Source organism: Zalophus californianus, chromosome 8 (assembly GCF_009762305.2).
Source record: "Zalophus californianus isolate mZalCal1 chromosome 8, mZalCal1.pri.v2, whole genome shotgun sequence".
Taxonomy (NCBI): Eukaryota; Metazoa; Chordata; class Mammalia; order Carnivora; family Otariidae; genus Zalophus; species Zalophus californianus.
In genome coordinates, this window is record NC_045602.1 from 75,017,103 (window position 1) to 75,037,155 (window position 20,053).

The window sequence follows — 20,053 nt, forward strand, 5'->3', positions numbered from 1 at the left end:
TTGTTCTGCCACTTCGATAATGTAACCTCCGTGGCATCCCAAGCACTCACTTCACCATCTGTAAGATGCGCCTAATAATGGTATCCACTCTAGAGGGCTGTCAGGGAAATCACTGAAATGCTGACTTTAAAGCCCCTTGCTCGGTGCCAGCACATAGTAAAACAAGCAATAAAAGATAGCAATTACTTATAAATTAAGTTTATGTTTTTGAGCTCCTGCTGGGACAGGGCACCTACAGCATGCTGGGCCATTTCCACGTTCAAGGATGGGCAAGGGCTGCGAGGGAGAAATTACTCAATCAGTTAACTATGAACAGCTATAGGAAAGGAAAAATATTTGGTGTTTAAGGAAATCGACCATATTAACTAAAGGCTAAAAACAGACCTGCCCTTGACAATGGTACCTGCCCCTGGTGCTGTGGGCCTGGGTGGATGAGTGCAAAGATTTTTCCAACCACTTGTGCTTGTCAGGCTAGTGAAGGGAGGCTCTGTTCTTGACCCCCAAATGGGGTGCTAGAAACTCCCAGGAAGCACCACAGATCCAGCGGGAGCTCAGGGCTGGGGGTGTGGCATCTGTGAGTTCCCGCAAGAGAATGCCACCTTCTATGCGCGTGTGCATATGGGCATTTTCTTGGGAAGAGGACTTTCCTCGCATTTCCGACTGGATCTCTGACCCCTGAAGTTAGGGAGCCCCTGGTTTTCAGAACAGCTTCACCATCTTGTATGGCTCTCAGACTACAATTCAAACACCAGTCCTTTCTCTGCCATAAAACTGCATTTGCCATCCCCGGCTCTCCCCCAATGGGGCCAGAATAAACGTACTTCGGAGGGTTCTGAATATTCCTACATATTTTGACTTTTCCCAGAATTCTCACTGTCTCACTCTGGGGAGCTGGAGGGAGAGAGGTGATGAACGTAAACCCTGGGAGGCCTTCCCAGGCATAGCTAATGTAGGTCAGGAAGGCTTAGCCAGACTTTAGTCTGTCTCGCCCTCTATCTTAATTCTCCCTGTTGTTCACACCCTACATTAAGACCACCTTTTCAAAGAAGGCTTCCTTACCCACCCAGACACACGATATTTCCTTGCTCTCCACCTCTGTGCCCGGCCGTTTTTGACAGCTTCACACAGCTCGGTTCTTTTGCCCTACTAGGCCATGAACTTCTAGAAGACAGAATAGTGTCTTCCTCTCTTCCCCCTCCCCGACCCCGTGACAGAGCCTAGCACAGAGTCGGACACAGAGTAGAGGCACTTCATATACTCCTTAGACCGATACTTTAGGAAAGTAAGTATATTTGTTTCATTGACCGGAATGGGATGAGATTGAATTGAACTGAATTGCTGGTGGGTATTGTCAGTATTGATGTGGGTGACATTTGACCTTCCAGAAAGGTCTCAGGTTAAATATGAGCTAGGAAAAAAATCTGGTAGAAACTACAGAATCCTTAAGAATGGCCTTATCCCCAGCCCTGTCCCAAGTAGCCACAAAGTCTGTAGCATGTTGAGCATACAAATTTTTCCAATGAAGAACGCCTGCTATTTAGAGGGGGAAAACCTCAGTCACTGAATGTGTTTATACTTTCCAATTTCAGCCTCTACCCCTTACCAGCTAAATCTCCTTCCCCCAAGCCCCCCAGTTATGACTAAACTCTCAGAGAAAACTGGTTTGGGGATGACCCAGAGGTATATTCACCAACCCATCGAGGGTAAAATGGTCCCCGTGACTTCAGGAATTACGTTCTCATGTGAGTATGAACGTGTGTATTCCTCATTTCCTACGAATATAAGTACATATGTGTTTGTGTGTATCCACACAATGTGTGGGGACAGGTATTTGCCTACATAAACATTTATTTATATGTGTGTGCATATACATTCCTGTTTTGTTTCTGTGTGTGTGTGTGGGTGTGTGTGTGTGGCTCCATACACCCTCTAAAGAAGATCCGAAATTAAAGTCTTGCTGAAACTACAAAATGTATCACTTAATAATCTTGGAGCCTTAATTTAAGCCTTCCCCACGAGGAAATCTCATTTTATGAACCGCTCATGGATTTCATGGTCTGAATCTGCTCCTCGTCTGCATTAGTCTCTTCATGGTGCCTTTTCCCTGGGTCTGCCCTCCCCACCTTGTGAGAGCCTCAGTTTAAGACAAGGAAACTTCACCCACTAGTACCTCAGCTTGCATCCACATTAGACTATTTTTGTTTATTCTCTAATATTAACTTATTGCTTAAAATTATATATTTGTATTGTATGTCCTCTGTAGAAAGTTACAGTGCATGTCCTTTGAGGAGCAATGCGCTTGCTAGTAGTACAATCTACTAGATTGTATCAAGAGCTCTCATAGGCCCCTAAAAGTATTAATCAGATGCTGAAAGCATGGCGGAAGAGGAGGCTTGACTCTCACAGCCATGGGTGGAGACGTTTAGTTGGGTTCATAGCTCATCACAGACCCACTCAGAGAAGGACCTGAACTTCTGGGGTCAATGCTGGAGGACTGTGCCCAGTCTAGCTGGGAATATGCACTCAACAGGATGTGATTTATTGCCCCTACAGATCTTCATGGATGTGCACATATGTCCTTAGGCGTGTGTGTGTGTGCGTGCATGTGTGTGTGTGTGTGTGTGTGTGTGTGTGTGTGTGTGTGTGTGTGGTGGGCAACACCCATGACCTCTGAGTTTTCAAACACTCCCAGAGTCTGGATGTTGACTTTGGCCAACATGGGCTCTGTGTGGAGCAAACTTAGCTTATGGAGTCTAAAACAGTGAGGCCTATGTGCTCAGAAGTTCAGAAGAGCACTTTCAAAAGCCCAGATCCGGCCAGTTCTAATGGGGGATCCAGCATTTATTTCCACCCATATGCTGGGACAGCATGAAGGGTCTTTGGGATGCTGTACATGATAGACCAGACATTAAAAGGGAAGGGGTATGGCCGAAGTGGAGGAGAGGATGACTCAGAAAGATTTGTTCGTAACTATAACCCTTATGTCTATTTTGGAAGCTCTTCCTAGGCAACATTCATTCTGGCTGAACAAACTTATAACAATACTGAAAGTTTACCAAATGGTTCATGCATAGAGTTACAGTTAGCCTTCACACTAACCTCATGAGGTAGCTGTTCATATGAATCCATTTGCAGAAGAAGAACGTGAAATATTGTCCTAATTTAGGCAGTCCCAATGAAGGCATGGGCCATAATGGCATGGACCAGGGAAAAGAATGGAGCAGCCCTAAGGGTGGGGAATTGCCCCAGCTGGGTCCCGGCCCATGATGGACAGCATGTAGGCAACGTCTGGTGTCCAGTGGGGACTGGGACACTTGGGATGGACTCCCCACTAGCATGTGTGTCCAGGAGCTCTAGTCTAGGGCAGGCAGGAGTTGGGGAAAGTACTATCCAAAGCCAGATAGAGGGCAGCTCAGAGGTCCACAGGCTAAGATCTATCAGTTACCCCAACCAGTGGCTGGGGATGTGGGCATAGTGTCTGCCCCCTAAGGTGAGAGGGCTGGTATTAAGGGCCAAGGCAGGGAGGCTGGGGTTTAGGACAGGTATTCAGATCCAAGAGAAAATTGGATTGCTAAGAGGAAAGCCGAATGTTCTCATTATCAATTGCTGTGTAGCAATCACTCCAAAACATAGTGGCTTAAAACAACAGCAACCATTTATTTTACTCATGAATCTGCAATGGGAACAGGGCTTGGCAGGGATGGCTCATCCAAGCTCTTTGTGTATCAGCTGGGACAATTTGACTAGAGCTGGAAGATCCACTTTCAAGATGGCGCACTGACATGCTGGCAAATGAGTGCTGGTTGCTGCTTGGAGTTTAGCCAGCTCTGGGGCAGGGCAGCGGAGGAGGGCTCAGTTCTTTTCCACAGGGGCCTTTCAACAGGGCTTCCTTACAGTTCGGTGGCTGGTTCCAAGAGCTAGTGCCCCAAGAGAACTAGGCAAAAGCTGTATTGCCTTTCCTGACCTGGCTTCAGAAGTCATATTGCGTCACTTCTGCCACCATGACAAGCCTGCCCAAATTTAAGGGGAAGAAACATAGACTACCACCTCCTTCACACACACACACACACACACACACACACACACACACGCCTCGAGAAGAAGAATATCAAAGACACATTAAAAGAAGAGTATATGGGATGGAGATATTGTTGTAGCCATCTTTAGAAAATCAAATCTGCCACACAAAGGTAGATTACTAACATCATCCCTTTTCAAAAATATTTTTTGAGAACTTACCATGTGCTAGCTGAACCAGAGGATCCAGTCCCTGCCTTCAAGGAGCTCACAGCCTGAGAGTGAAGCCAGGTACAAAATCAAGGGGTTGTCATACCATAAGACGGTGTAATGGGGGGGGTTAAGAATAAGAAGGTGACATGGGCACTGGTGTAGAGCCACAGACCCAACCTGGGGGAGGAAGACCTGATGCTCTGGACAGTTTTCCAAAGGAAGTGACATCTAATCTCAGTCCTGAAAAATAACGGGTTTGGGAATGAGGGAGAGGTTTCCAGGGAGAGGGAATAACACATACAGAGATCTGAGGGAGGGAGACATATCCCTTAACTCTGCTGCAGTGACGAACAACCCCCAAATCTCAGAGGCTTCCAGCCACGCACAGTATTTCCCACTCATAATAAATGCAGGCTGCTGGCCACTTGTGACTCTGCTTTAAGTTGGGGCTCTGCTCCACCTTCTTTTTCATCCTGTAACACAAGCTGGAGCAGCACCTGTCTGGGGGATGAGGGCAAAAGAAGAGAGAGTCCTGGTGGCAATTTGCAATGTCTCTAAAAGCTTCTGTTCATCTACTCACATTTCATTAGTCAAGCTTGTCATGTGGCCAAGCCCAGGGTCAATGAGGCAGGGAGTTAGGCTTCTCCCATAAAGGAATAAGTGGGTGGTGATGGATACGTATCACAGGAGTGGAAGAGTCCATGGAAATTACTCAGGATGGCTGAAGTGGGCAGCGTGGCGAGATGAGCTGGATCCATGCACAAAGTCCGATGACAAAGGGCCTCAGAAACCATGGTAAGGAGTCTAAATTTCATCCTGAGGTTAATAGGTGCCATTAGAGGAATTTAAACACAGAGTGGCACAATCATATCTGTGCTCTAAATTGGCAGCTCTGGATGATTCTTGACTGAAGGACAGAAAAAAACAGCACACTGGGGAGTGGGGAGAAAGGGAAAGCAAAGGAACGAATATTTGTTTAATGCCTCTTACGTAGCAGGCACTAACTTCTACATTCCATAGCAAACTAGAACAGTAGCCCACCCATCACCTCATTCTGCCATGTCTGGGCTCACAGTCCCTGCAGATCGGGCAGTGGGCCATAGAGTCCCTCCCACCCACCCACCCAACATCACTGAGTGCAGTGGGAATCACGTGACCTAAGATGAGCCTATAAGATTTCCTCCCCCCCTTCTCCTCCGTCCTTTTTTTCCCTCTCTCCCTCCTTCTCCCTCGCTCCCTCTCCCCCACTTCTCTCTCTCCTCTCTCCCCTTCCTCTCCCTCCCTCCGTCTTCCTCACCCCCTCTCCCTTCCCCCTCCCTCTCTTTCTCCCCTGAATTCCAAACAGGGGCAGAGATTCTAGAGTGTCTCCTGAATGGCTGAACCAGGGGCTCACTGAAAAGCTAGGGAAGTATGAAAAGGAGTGGCACCAGGGAAAGCTGCTCTTCAGAGAGAAAACAAGGACGGACCCTCAGAGGGGAGCAGAGGAGAGACCACTCTGCCAACAGGAGGGAGGAAAAGCCTTGACTTCTAACTATTGTCAGGTTCTGGATCTACCCCTGTTAAGGACAATGGTATTCCCTGCCCTTGAATCCATGAACCCTGCCCATGAATTCTTTTAATAAATTTATTCTTTTGTTTCTCCTGTTAGTCTGAGTGGATTTCGTGGTTTGTACCCCAAAATACCTTGACTAAAACACTTGAATTCTCTGAGTCCTCCAAGTTCACCCCAGGCATAATGGGACCATGAATCCGTCCAGACTTTACCAGCTTGGGACTGAGGCTGCTGTACAGCTTGCCCTGGTCCCAGAGGGATCCTGCCCGGTAGGGGCTTAGACTGAAAGCCACAAACCCCATGGCTTGGGGGCTGAAATCTCAGGAGGGCAGAGATGGCTTTTCCTGGAACCTAGAGACATCTTTCTGACACCTGCAAGCAACTCTCAATCACTGGGAGCTGGAAGAGCCCAGAGAACCTGAGTGGAAAGGAAAGGCTTGGGGGTGAGGGGGGAGAGCTTGGTGGAAGGCTGCCCCAGTGAAGTGGGTCAGAGCCAAACGACCCGGATGGAAAAAACTCAGGTTTTCCATAGCTGCTGGACTTGTATTTAACTTCTCTGAGCCTCAGTGTCACCACCTGTAAAACGGAGCTATGAGTTATGCCTCGCTCACGGAGGTGTTTTGAGACTATGTGAGATACCACAGTGCCTGGCACATGATAGGCATTCAGCAAATTCTTCCAGTTATTATTATCCTATTATTTTGCTATTATAGAGGAACTCAGGGCAGTAAGCCTTATGGTTTATAGTACGGGTTTCGGCATCAAGGACTGAAATTTCATAGGCTCTTTACCATCTGTATGGTAAGTTGGTCAAGTTGCTCAGCCTCTGAGCCTGTCTCCTCCTCCATAAATGCTGATAATACCCATTTTATAGGATTATGGAACCCACTATACATTAGTGTACTGCTTTGTGCATAGAGGATACTCTCTTAGTGGAAGCTACTTTTAATTTTAACCCATAACAAGCTCTATCTCAGGACACAGGAGACTGATGAGGAAGGAGTTGGGGGGTAGAGGTTTACTCTACGTTACAACACAATCCACACCTATCTATGGAGCTTCAGTGTGAATTCTGCTTTGTGAGAGCAAACACAACAGAAGCAGCTTTGGTCTCGACCCCACAGGAACATGCTATGTCACACTTGTATGCAGCTGTCTTTTGATTTCTGAGAATTGTCTTAATGAGACCCAAATCCTGGAAACACCATAAGCTAATGCAAAACATTATGGCAGCCAGAGCTCTCCTGTTCCGCCCCAAACAGGGACCCAGCCTTTTCATGTACATTAGTTCATCTCCTCTTCCCCAAACCCTGGGAGCAAGGTGTTTGTTAGGCCAACTTTTTATTCTCCCTAGACTGGCAAACTGACTCCGTAAGATTAAGTGACTTACCTTTGGTCACATTGTTACTAAGTGGCAGAGGCAGCATTTAACCAGATGGCCTCACTCCAAACCCTGCACTCATCCAAGGCTGCTGCGGACGGTGAGCTGCAGAGACCCAGGTCGTCTCTTGTGTGCAAGGTCCGACATTTCCAACTGCTCCAGCCACAGCTCTGAGCATTTCCCACAGTGCCTAGACCAGGTCTGGCCATATGATAGAGCTCTGATAATACTTGTCACCTGGAAATTAAATCTGTCTTTTGACACTTAAGTCAGGTGCTTTCTGAAATAACATTAATTGCATGTAATCATGCAAACACACTATCCCACCACATCCTGATAACAATAGCCCTAATTATTGAGCACCTATTGTGAACCAGATGTGGCATAAACTTTATCCCTAATCCCAAATGCAACTGTATTCGATTCAACAAGAAATTGTTGAATGCTTATTGTGCGCCAAGCACTGGGTCATTATTCTCATTTTCCAAATGAGCAAAATAGGCTCCAAGATTGAGTAATTTACTGAAGTGGTGGTCTGGACCAAGGACCCAGGTCTGATGACAAAGCCCACGCCCTCTGCTCAACCCACACGACTGTCCCCAATTGTGAGCATTTACTAACAGTGCAACTACACTAGAATGATTGGAACAAAGATGGTAATTGCCAGAGGGCCAACCACACCTGTCATCACAAACCCGATGCCACAGTGCTACCAGAGGACATCTATTTGAGGCTGACATTGACCTGGTCCCTCTGCAGCAGCGCACAGGTTTTCCTAAGCTCTGTGCCCTCCCCCAGCAGGGCTGTATCTTGTTTCTACCTACTTTATTAGAGCGTTTTCACAGCACGGTGCATAAATTAATTAGCACACAGTCTTCTATAGGAAACAGCCCCTGGATTTTAGCCTTAATTCACAGAGACAACAAAATAAAGTATTGAATTTCCAAGCTAAGAACAATCTGGCCTTTTCCAGGTTCCCTTTAAAAAATGCAGAACTTGGTGGAAAGCCCTGCGTGGCTGCTTTCAATGGCTGGGGGAGAGTGCCCCCTTGCCCAGGTGCCACCCAAATCAGGAGAGCCAAGAGCAGTCACCAGCCAGGGGAAGGGGGTATCACTGATGAGTGGGACTGATGCATTGTAATTAATGCTAATAAAAATAGATACCGCAGGAGAGAGAAGTGCCAAGCCAGGAATCCCTACTCCCGGATAGAATTTCTCACAGGTAATGGAAAGAAGAAAAAAAAAAAAAAGTCACTTCTTATAGGAAACCTGATCTACACGTTGCCTACAGAGGATTTTTGTAAAGTAACTAAGGAAATGCAACTAAAGACAGCAGCCCCAGAAAAATTAGACTAGCTCAACTTAGAGAACTTTCTTTCCTGCAACCCAAGGGAACCCGGTAACGCTACAGGCGGAAAGAATTTCTAAGAGCAGCGCGTTCAGTCTGCAGGTTCTATGCGGCCCTACGGAGACTCCAGCACCCAGTGCTTCTGGTTGGAGGAAGCCAGCATAACTCTCTGAGACTTCCCCTACAAAGCGGACGAGAGCTGGGAGGGAAGAACAGGAGAAAAGGAGAGGAAAAGGGCCGTTTTCCTATTGGCCTGGTACTTCCCAGTTGCGGCTGTCAGTCAAATCCCACTGGTCATTCTGGCATCCATTCAAACATTCCCTGGGCACCTACTGTGTGCAAGGCAGATCCAGATCCTCCGGAGGGGGGGGGGGGCGGGGGCGGAGGGCAGGAGGTGGAGTAGAGGTGGTGGAGATACGAGGGTGAAAAGCCGGGGTCTGTTCCCCAAGGATCACGTGATCAAACCCCAGCAACCTACTGCGCCTCCGAGGGAGCGCACCTCCCGGACGCGCCCCACTGCTAGTGGCCCCTCTGCCAGGGCAAACGTCCAGCTAGTGCTGGGGTCCGGTGGGTACGGAGGCACCATCCGGCCCTCTCGGCGGCCTCCCTCTCCTACGCTAGAGGCCTGGGGGCGCTGCGCACCCACCCAACGACCCGGACTCTGGGACCTGCCGCTTGGGGGCTCTCGCGGGCAGACCCGGCCGAAGGCAGGTTTAGGGACGCAAAGGCCCTCTGTGGCCCACACGAAAGAAAAAACAACAAAAAACAAAAACAAAAACAAAAACCGGGCGGCGGACTTAGGCGGCTTCCTGAACCCGAAGCCGAGAGCCTAGCCGCCTCACGGGATGCCCGTCCCGGCGTGCCCGCGCCCCAACCTCTCTCTAGGCGAAGGGGCCCGGCGTCCCCCGCCAGCCCCGGAGGGAGCGTGGCGCAGGCAGGAAGGGACTCCAGCCCTGACCGTGACCGCGGGCGGGGACAGAAGGCCGCGCGAGCCAGGCCGGGCGTCGTCGGAGGGTGGGCAGCGCCCCGGGCCTGGGTCTACACCAGACCCACTTGGTCTCGCCCGGTCCCGGCGCCTCCTCGGGCCGAGGCACCGGTTTCTCGGCCTCCAAACGGGCCCTGAGCCCTAGTTCTCTCTCTTTTCGTTTGAACAAGAACCCCTGCGAGCCCGCGACCTCCAAACCGTTGTCTCGGGAGGGCCTTCTAGGCCGCCCCGTGGGTCCAGCCCAAAGAGCGACACTGCTACTCCGGCCCTTGGGGGCCTGTGACCGTGCCAGGAACGTGCGGCGCCGGCGACGGCCCGAGTCGCGCTGTTTCCAAAGGCCTGCCGCCCGGAGCCCGGTGCCCGAAACCTTGTCTGGGGTTGGGGTGCCGTGGAGACCACTTTCTGAATTGGAGATTTATGTGAGCGGAATGCCTGCGCCTTTACTGCCCCCAAACGTTGGGCAACACAGAAAACCGTGGGGCGCGGGGTTTTGCAAATACCCCTCTTGTCCTCTGGGCCGCGGGGCGGCCATGCAACCTGAAGGGACCCAGGGCCCCGCAGCAGGGAGGCGCCGCGAGCCTCAGCGCACACCCGCCCTGCGCCGCTTGTCCGCTTGCAACGAAACGCCGCAGCCGAGGCGGGAGCGGGAGGCCGGGTCTCAGCTAGCATGCTGCGGGAACAGAGGGCTCTGAGATCGCGGACGCCGACTGCCCCTACTACCCACAACAACCCCCCCCCCCCGGGGCGGCGACGCCCCAGAACCCAGCCTGGTGCGAGCTGTAGGGGGAGAATCCGAGGGGGGCGGTGACAGGGCCATAGTCTTATGCCCAGGGGATTTCTGCAGACTTCAAAGCCTGGAAAAAATAAAGATTAAAAAAAAAAGGGTTTCTGGTCTTCTGCTTTCGCACCGAGCCCCGCCCCCCCACACCCTGGCCCCCTCCTCTGCTGGAGTTAGAAATAGCCTGTAAGCAGCCCCTCCTTAGATGGCCCCCTTCTTTCCCAAATGGCCTCAACCCAAAGTCAGGGAAGCCCTTGGGGGGCTGGCGAGGCTACTTTCTCCCTTCCCCAAAAGTTCTGCTAGTGGGCAATATGCTAGCGCTGGGCTGGGCAAGGGGTGCCATCTGTGGGGGCCCTGGGGCCTTGCTCTGGGGAGCTCCCTGCCCAGCTCCAGACACAAAGGCCCCGGACTGTCCCTGACCAAGAGTCAGGGGCAAAGGCATTCTGTCAGTTTGAGCTCATTGGAACACACCCATCCACCTGTGCTGCAGTCTTCCAGAAAGTGTGATCCCAGGGGATTTCCAGCACACCTTGGAGCGGAAAGGAGACATTTTAGTGAATCCCAAATTTCCACCAATCTACAAAAGTTTTCCCCTTCCCAGCCATGGAGCCTCTCCTGTTTGTGCTTACTGAAATGGCAAGTGCAGGTCTCCCCGTATGTCTTAGGGAAGGAAGGAATGTAGGATTGGGTAGATTGGGGTGGGTTAGAACAAAGGCTTCTCCAGCAGGTGCCCCGAGCACCGGAACCTGGGGCTGAGATCGCCTTAAGGTCATGCCGGCATTTATCAAATCCTCACCCAGATACCTCCCATGTGCTCTGTCCTGTGGCAAAGACTGCCAAGAAGGGGGCTAGGCAGGGAGGGGGCTTCAGACTGTCAAGAGCCTACCTGAGCTTCTAACTTTTTAGGGCAGGCACTCAGCTGTCCCTGCTAACAAGAGGTTCTAGCCCAGACCTGCTAGAACCAGTTTCCTACAAATACGGGAGGAAGGGGAGAGCTGGTGGCATATGCTCATACACCCATACATTGGGTAATGGTGTTCCAGGTTTTCTGTGCTTGCTCTGTGATGACTTTTCACATGGCACACATGATATTATCCAGGTCCACGGCTGTTCTCTTGGCATGGGTGACTCTTGGGCTTGGCAGCCGGGGGCCCCAAAAAGGGCAAAGCTGGAAAGAAGAGTGAGTCAGAAGTTCCCGAAAATGTGCCTTGGCTGAACAGGGCCGGACCCAGTTCTGGGGGAAGTTCAATCTTGAAGCTCCAAGAGTTCAGGGAGGGGTATATTCATGGTGGCAACTGTGGCTGAGGTTGCAAAGGTTACCTGCCTTTTCAAGGTGAGGATTCTCAGACCCAGCCCAGCCCAGAATCAGCAGGGACGCAAAGGATCACACAAACCTCATCTAATAGTGGGAGAAAGTGAAGTGGAGCAGACCATAAGCTGGCCCAGTCTTACACCAGGAAGCTACTGCCCAGGCCCACTCACTGACACCAGTGAGTGGTGTCAGTGCTCCCCCATAGCCCAGCCTGACCTTGCCAAGATGTAAGATGGCCATGGTGAGAGCCAGCCTGCTGTCATTAACCATGTGGCTGAAGATGAGGTCTTGAAAACAGTAGGTTGCCCATTTTTGGGGATCAATAAGGAAGACTCTGAACATTAGTGCAGCCAGGGACAAATACTTCCCCATGTCTCCCAGAGGCCTCCAAGACTGACTATTGTGTGAACCCTGGGCAGCACACAGGACGCTGGATAGACTCTGGAGGCGGCAGGGTTCCTCCCAGCCAACTGACGGAGACTCTGAAGATGCCACCTGCATTTCTACAGGGAGCTGTCCCTGGCACTGGCTTGGATCCTACTTTGACAGCCCTGGTCTCAACACACACGGGGCAAGTCCAAAAGCAAGTCTTAGGGTGAGTCCCAGGGTTCCACTCTTTCATGCCTGCAACTCCCCCAGAGGACTTCTAGAATGCTAGAGCAGGGGGAAACTTTTGGAAATCTTGCTAAGGAGATGAAGACTTAGAGAAACAAACACAGACTTTTCTCATAGACACCAAGCAAAGCAAAAACTTGAACCCAAGGTTCTGGACGCCCATCCAGTGCTCCCAGCACAACCTCCGGAGAAAATTAAAAAGGATGGGGAAAAAAGAAATGTGGCCTAGACACAGGTTCCACAATTCTAAGCTGAGGGCAGAGCCCAGGCTCTGTGCTGGCTTGGGTCCTGGAACTGGAAGGAAAGTTGACTCCAGCCCCCAACAGCTCAGAGCAAAGACAGGAAACGGAAGTGGAAAGGACTAGTCCCGGAAGAAGCTAAGCCCCGGGCTTTTCAAAAACTGTAGAAACAGCAGCAACAACCCACCCCCCCACCTCCAGATTTTCCACCTACTCTACTTGCCCTCCTCCCAGAGAATCAGCACCACGTGTTTCCTTACGCGCCCTTACAAAGACACAAACAAACCAGGATCCCCTTTTTAAGACCCTTATTCCGGAGCTCAGTGATCTGGTTCCCAGGCTGGAAGTGCCTGGAGCCAAGTCCGAGCTCAGAGGCCAGAGGGCGGGATGGTTCTTGCGCCCATTCTGTCCTCCCGGACCACCCACGGGGCAAGCGCCACGGGCGTCCTAGACTCTGTGCCCTCGCCTCCCCGTGGGCCGACTGCCGGCACAGCAGACAAGAGTCAATTTCCGTAGAGGCCCCAGGTTAGTGCCTGGCGTTTCCCGGGCCGTGGGACCCGTGGGGTTAAGTGTGAGTCCCCGCCCGGCGAAGAGCCGAGAGTGCCGAGCTGGGGCGGTACCGACCTCCGGGCAGCCGGCCGGGTTAGGACAGAGAGGAAAGGCGGGATCCTCCACGAAGTTGTGTTCTCAGGCGTCCGCCTGCGGCCACTGCCAAATCTTCTCCACTTCTGTCTCCTACTCCCTCCCCCTTTCTCTTGAAGACCGCCCAGGTCCAGAGTTCCTAGGATGGGGGCGGGGCGCTGTCCGCAGGAAAAGCCAAATCTTTGAGAGGCGCCCAAGCACTTCCAAACTCTCCCATCGCACTGGACCGCTCCTGGGCAGAATCTATCCCAAAAACTGCAGACCCGGGAGGGCGCTGAAGACCCGGAGTGGGGGTAGGGCACCCAGTGGGGCCTCGAGAAAGCTGTTTCTTCCCCCTCGAGGTACCCTCCACCCTTCTCCCTCCTCTTCCTCCCAGCACCCCCTTAAACAGTTCCCCGCCTTCTCCTCTCCCCTCTTTCCTCCCCACCTCGATCCTCCCCTTTTCTTCTCGGGCGTCTCCACCCCGCCCCCCCCCCCGTGTCCGTCCCCTCCTTTGCTCTATGGGCGTCCGCCCCGTCAATCACCACCGCCGCCGGCCCCCGCCCGGTCCTCTCCGCCTCCCAGGTTCTTGGAGCGCCTCCCGCTCGCGTCTCGGGCCGCCCTCCGCTTTGCGCGGAGCCGGGCGATCTGTCAGCGGAGCCGGCCGGGGGGAGCCGCCCGACCCGCCGGGGCTCGGGTTACCAGTGACTGACAGCGTCTCCATGGCGAATAATTTGACTCCGACTATTGTCTGGCGCGGGCAGGCCCCGGGTCAGATAACCAGACCAATCAGGGCGCGGGCCGCCGCGCCTCATGCCCGCTTAGAATAATATTATTAAAAAAGCAGCGAGCGAGCTAGACGGGAGGGAGAGCGAGCAAGAAGCGAGCGAGGGAGCGGCGGGCGGGCGGGCGCGGAGCATGCGGAGCGGCGCCCCGGGCGGCCCCCGGGCTTGGACGAGGGCGCAGGCGAGGCGCGCAGGCGGCGGGAGCGCGGAGGAGCGCGGCAGCCGCGGCGGGCGCGGGGACGGACCGCAGTGACTCGGAGTTCGCCGGGAGACCGCGCGGGGCCAGGGGGGGCCGCCCCGCCCGCCTCTCGGCCCGGACGGCCCGGCGGGGAGGCGCCCATGCCGGACGGCGCAGCGCGGTGAGGGCGCGCGCGGGCGGGCGGGGACGCAGCCGGCACCATGTCCATGCTGCCCACCTTCGGCTTCACGCAGGAGCAAGTGGCGTGCGTGTGCGAGGTGCTGCAGCAGGGCGGCAACATCGAGAGGCTGGGCCGCTTCCTGTGGTCGTTGCCCGCCTGCGAGCACCTCCACAAGAATGAAAGCGTGCTCAAGGCCAAGGCGGTGGTGGCCTTCCACCGCGGCAACTTCCGCGAGCTCTACAAGATCCTGGAGAGCCACCAGTTCTCGCCGCACAACCACGCCAAGCTGCAGCAGCTGTGGCTCAAGGCGCATTACATCGAGGCGGAGAAGCTGCGCGGCCGGCCCCTGGGCGCCGTGGGCAAATACCGCGTGCGCCGCAAGTTTCCGCTGCCGCGCTCCATCTGGGACGGCGAGGAGACCAGCTACTGCTTCAAGGAGAAGAGTCGCAGCGTGCTGCGCGAATGGTACGCGCATAACCCCTACCCCTCGCCGCGCGAGAAGCGCGAGCTGGCCGAGGCCACGGGCCTCACCACCACGCAGGTCAGCAACTGGTTCAAGAACCGGCGGCAGCGCGACCGCGCAGCTGAGGCCAAAGAAAGGTACGAGTAAGTAGAACTTCGGCGCCAGCTCCCCTGGGGCTCCAGGGAGGGGGTCGCGGGGCGTGTGCACAGCCCCCGGGAGAGGCCTAAACTGGGTGCTCGGTCCCTGCCGCGGCCCAGCTGCAGCCTCGTCTGACCCTGCCGGCCTTTAGGTCTTGTGGGAGATCGAGAGGGCAGAAATTTGTCCAAAGCGGGCAAAGCGATCGGGGAAGTTGTCAATTAACTTCCTGGTCGCTTGTGAACAAAAGTGGAGAGGCAGCGAATTTTGGGGCGAGGGCAAGACAGTGGCTGGATCATGTGCAAGGGGGACACAGCTGGCAGGGTCTGACAGTCTTCGGAAGGACCGAGGGGTTCGGAGGGGGACTATCAGGGCTGCAGATTTGGAGCTGCCTGTGCGAATTCACCGGCACTTCCCCGCACTTCCTGTTCGCCTTACTCAGCCCTAGGCCAAAGTGTGATTAGGGGTCAGGACTGGGATTGATACTTTCCTGGTGTGACCTGGATGTGGAAGGGCCTGGGCAAGAATATTCATTGTCTGCATATGGAAGTAGAAAGGGAGACTTTATCCTGCATAGGAAGGACCAAGAGGAGCAAGACGATGGGGCGGAAGTGTCAGCTGTAGGAGAGCAAAAGAGAAACACATGCCCCTTTTCCTGCCCTCTTGGACCCAGCAATCCTTCCCGGGCCTGCCAGGCTCTTGACTCCTCTCCCCTCAGGCCCTACTGTCTTTAGGGGGGCGGCCGGTAGGTCTGGGGTAAACTGAGAGCAACAGAAGGCCTGGGAGTTGCTTGTCTTCAAGGAAACCAGGGCTTCCTGAACAAGCTTAACAGTTGACCATTAGGCCCTTGTGGCTGCCAGTCTGTGGCTCCTCTGAACCCCAAATATGAAGAAGGAAATGGGAGAAAAACTGATTGTGGGAACAGAAATCCAGCCTAAGTGTAACAGCAAAACAAGACACCTGGGGTTGGTGGTATGGGGTGTGTGCAGCCCAGAGTAAATGATTAGGGTGGGGGGAGGTTGCTGAACAGTGGACCCAGATCTCTGGAAGTGGAAGGGGGAGCTTCAGGCCGACCCTGGCCTCCCAGACAATGAGGTTGGAGTATGTACAGTTGTAAGGTCTCCATTGCCAGCTATGTGGGAAGTTCCCTTCCAGGAAAACAGAAAGAGAAGGTCTTGGGAAGCCAGTGAGGAGAAAATCTACCCCGGATTCCAAATCTCTAGATCTGGTCGGGGCTGACAACCAAAGGCAGAGCAGGAGGTGGGTTCTCCCTCCTGGGGTCCCCCTCTTCCCAGCCTGGCATGCATCCAGACTCCTGAAGAACTAGGTTCTCAGGCCAGGCCCCAGGTGAGGGCTGCAGAACCCCTCAGTTTCTGTATGATGGAAAAGTCTAGGCCAGGATTAGCAATCCCCTCCATGCTTCTCCCAAGGGCTGCCCTCCGAGCCCCCAGCTTCTAGCCTCCCAGCTGAAGTTTGCACTGTGCCACCAGGGAAAGGGAGTGCTACATCCTTAGGGCCTTGTCCTTAGACCCAGCAAGGAGAGCGCTCACAAGACCTGCGAGGTTGGAGCTAGAAAGAAAGGACCCTTAGCTCCAGGAACCTGACCCCCGCAAAAAGAGATTTCCCTTAAGCGGAGAAAAGCAATGGGAGGTGAAGGCCCGTGAGATCCCTAACTTCAAATGGGGCCCTCAGCCTAGGCCCTAGGGGCCCTCACTCTCCTGGCCCCACTTCTACAGAGCAACCCTGGCTCAGGGAGCCAAGAGGCTGAAAATCCAGGCATCTTCCCTTTCTCCCTGTCTCCTTCCCCAGCTCCACCGAGCCCTGCTCCCTGGGCCCCTCTCCTCTGGCAAAGAAATGTTAGCAGCTCAGCGAAGGGGGGAGGGGGCCAGAACGTACAGAGAACAGGAAAGATATTCAAGAGGTTAAGAACAGAAGAGGTGGGGGGATAGAGACGGCACAGTGAAAAGGCAAAGTGAGAGAAATCGTGTATTGAGCGATGAAGAGAACTGGCAGAAAGCGCGAGAGCCCCAGGCCAGGCCGAGAAAATGGTAGAAACCGAACACACCCGCAGGCAGCGCCGGGCGCCTCTGGCGCGGAGGCGAGCGGCGGGGTCTGGCTCCGGGTGACGCGGCGGCGCAGAGCGGCCTCGGTTTCCCGCGTTGACCCGGCTGCTTTGCTCCTGCACTTGCAGGGAGAACAGCGAGAACTCCAACTCCAACAGCCACAACCCTCTGGTTGCGTCGCTGAATGGCAGCGGCAAGTCGGTGCTAGGCAGCTCGGAGGACGAGAAGACGCCGTCGGGGACGCCAGACCACTCGTCATCCAGCCCCGCGCTGCTGCTCAGCCCGCCGCCGCCCCCCGGGCTGCCGTCCCTGCACAGCCTGGGCCACCCTCCGGGCCCCAGCGCCGTACCCGTGCCCGTGCCGGGCGGAGGCGGCGCGGACCCGCTGCAGCACCACCACGGCCTGCAGGACTCCATCCTCAACCCCATGTCGGCCAACCTCGTGGACCTGGGCTCCTAGAGCCCCGCCTGCCTCGACGCGCTCGCCTTCCAGGCTTGGCGCTGGGGACCGGAGAGACGGTGTCGGGAGGGCGCCCTGCGCCGGCGGCTCCACCAGGTACTGAAAGACCCGCTCGCTGAGCGGGCAGAACCGCCGGCCCGGGCAGGGTGGATGGCTCTTTGGTTTGGTCTTTGTCCGCCGGGATTTGTTTTCAACAAGTTGCTTCTGAGATCGTTTGGAGCCCTGGGACCCGGCCTTGAACCCGCGAAGGGAATAAACTATACACTATTCTCATACTCTCTCTCCCGACCTTCTCATCCCTTCTTTCCTTTTCCATTCCCTTGCCTTCCGTGCTCTTTCTTCCAGATCTTTTCCCTTCTTTCTCTCTTGTCCTCTCTACCTCCCCTTCTTGCTTTCCCCCTTCCTCTATATTTCTGGCTTGTCACCCCTTGGTAGGTTTCTGTTTCTCTCTTTCTGTTTTTCCGTTTCTCCCCTGGCTGGCCCCTTGCACTCCTGGCCCCAGGGTCTGTACCCCTCAGCCTTTCTCCTCGTGCCCGGACACCTATTTGCGTCCTCCTTCCTCACTTTCCTGGGTGGACATGGCAGGGGGAAGAGCAGAGGAGCCGGGCCTTCTCCAGAGGCCCTGCCTAGGGTTCAGCGGGGCTGCAGGTGTCAGCTGTGCGCCTAGTAACTTACGTGCAAGAGAAAGGACCGGGGCACCAAGGCCTCTGAGCATGTCCCAGCTGCTTGCCCCTCTCTTTCTCTCGGTGAGGCCCGCCGTGCTCTCTCCTCTTCCTCCCGGGACTGTGGCCACAGTGCTCCCGGCAGAGTGTGCCTCCCGAGCCACAGACTTGCCGTCTCCTTGTTACGCCCTCATGTGAATGTTCTTCGGGAAATATTTCTGCTTTTATTTTATAATAAAATTAGAAATCATAAATATATATATGGATATATACCACAAGGCCCGTGATCCGGGAGTGCAGCAGTGTCTGATTTCCCTACAGGGACTCGACACCCCGGGTGGACCGTTCTGGGCAGCGATGTCCCAGGAGCCCCAGAAACCGGGAGCCGCCTTCCCCCATACACGTCGTTTGTATCAGCCCTAAGGTGAAGGGACTGAAAACTGAGACCTCCCCCCTCCCCACAAAGCCCTCCGTCCCCTTTCCTGTGCGGGAAGCTCCCTGCAAGAGCAGGAAGGCGGTGGCCTGCTCCTCTTAGAGACTCTTCTCCCCCATCAGCGGAGCAGGGCCCTCACCCTCCTCTTTTTTCATTTCGGGGATGAGGGTAAGAAAAGAGACCCTGTGTGCCAAAAAAAGGAAGGGACGTATGTCTGGAGATGCCAAAGCTGGGGAACAAATCGGAACATGGAGGTTTCCTTAGCGGTGGTCGCAGTCCCCAGAACCTGGTAGGACGCCCTGGACAAATTCACTGGCCCCAAGGGCAGCCGCCGAGCCAGTGCAAAGCCCGGGTGGTGCGTGTGGATGTGGAGCAAAGGTCTCCAAGCTCAGAAATCAGTCGTTTTGGGACAGTGATGAAAGGATGGTGGAGGAAGGGAAATCCGAGGAGACTGGGGAGGCCCGGCTGGCGGGCGCGTGGTCTAAATAGGAGCAAGAGGGCACCGGGGCTTGGCCGGTGAGGCCGAGGGAGGGGGGTGCACCTCTGCGCATCGTGCACGGTAGGTTCCTCTGTAGCGGTACATTAACCTGCAGCGCCCTCTCCCTTCTGGGGGCCCCAGTCCCACCTCTGCCGCGCATTAACCGACCCCTTGAAGCCTATCCTGCCAGATCCCAAGCATTCAGGACTCCTCAAGGAGGAAGTTGTGGCTTTTGCGTCTCAGGTCACGCCAGCTGTGGGTACCAAGCATGTTCCTCCTCCGCGACCAGGACACTTCTCAGCTCAGACATGCCACCTGGACCCCACGGGAAAGAGAGAATGAGGTGCTCTTCCGACGGCGAGATCCTAGAGTGCTGGGACCGCTTTGGAGAATTTCCTCTTTGATGAAATCAGTGTTCACAGAAGACCCTTTTGCGCATACTTTCGAAGTACCTTGGATTCCTTCCCGGCCGAGATTCACGCAGCCGCACGGACAGCTGGGCAGGCTCACTTGGCTCAGGAGGCTATGCCTCCCGCCTTTGCTCTGTGCAGGCCTGAAGGTCAAGGGAGTCGCCAGCAGGCTGAGACTGCTCCGCATGGGCCCAACCCTGCACCACAAGAGGAATTCCAGCCCTGGCAGCTCGCTCCGCCTCTCTTGGAGGCTCTGCTCTAGAGGACAACCCAGATCCCCCCAGGAGCAGATCTATGTTTACAGGGTCCCAGCTGCCTGACCTTCACTGAGTGGCAGAGTGAAGAACCAGCTATTGCCTGAGGGTCCAGAGAGGCTCAAGCGACCATAGACGCCACCTTGAGTCAGTGGAGCTGAGCCACCAGCCCCAGGCTTACTTCTGGGAAGGGAGGAAACACAGTAGACCCTGGAGCCCACATCACCCCTACCTGCCTCCTATTTTCCACACTCCCACTCCCAGGGAAACAGGCTCTGCAAGAACTCTCACAAGGACACCAACATTCACATTCATCATTCGATTCACTGGGATTGAAAGGCCGTTGTGTGCCAGGCCCTGTGGAGGCACCAAAAACACACACCCTTTCACATAGTGGCCACACAGGGAAACACACTGACTGTCACACATATGTTCACACACACGAACAGAGAAGCAAACACACAGACTCTCAACCCATTCTTAGAGACACAA

The 20,053-nt window shown here is 54.4% G+C and overlaps 1 protein-coding gene across 2 annotated transcripts; it reads left to right on the top strand.

The window, feature by feature from the left end:
• Positions 1-13,947: 13,947 nt before the first annotated feature.
• Positions 13,948-18,163, top strand: SIX2 (SIX homeobox 2). Of its 2 annotated transcripts, none has more exons than XM_027622920.2 (2): positions 13,948-14,810; positions 16,994-18,163. In XM_027622920.2, exons 1-2 carry the CDS (start codon positions 14,245-14,247, stop codon positions 17,322-17,324), a joined length of 897 nt encoding a protein of 298 aa, XP_027478721.1. In that variant the 5' UTR covers positions 13,948-14,244; the 3' UTR covers positions 17,325-18,163. The 2 variants fall into 2 exon arrangements, with proteins under 2 accessions (XP_027478721.1, XP_027478722.1); XM_027622921.2 differs by having other exon boundaries at positions 13,948-14,804.
• Positions 18,164-20,053: the final 1,890 nt, after the last annotated feature.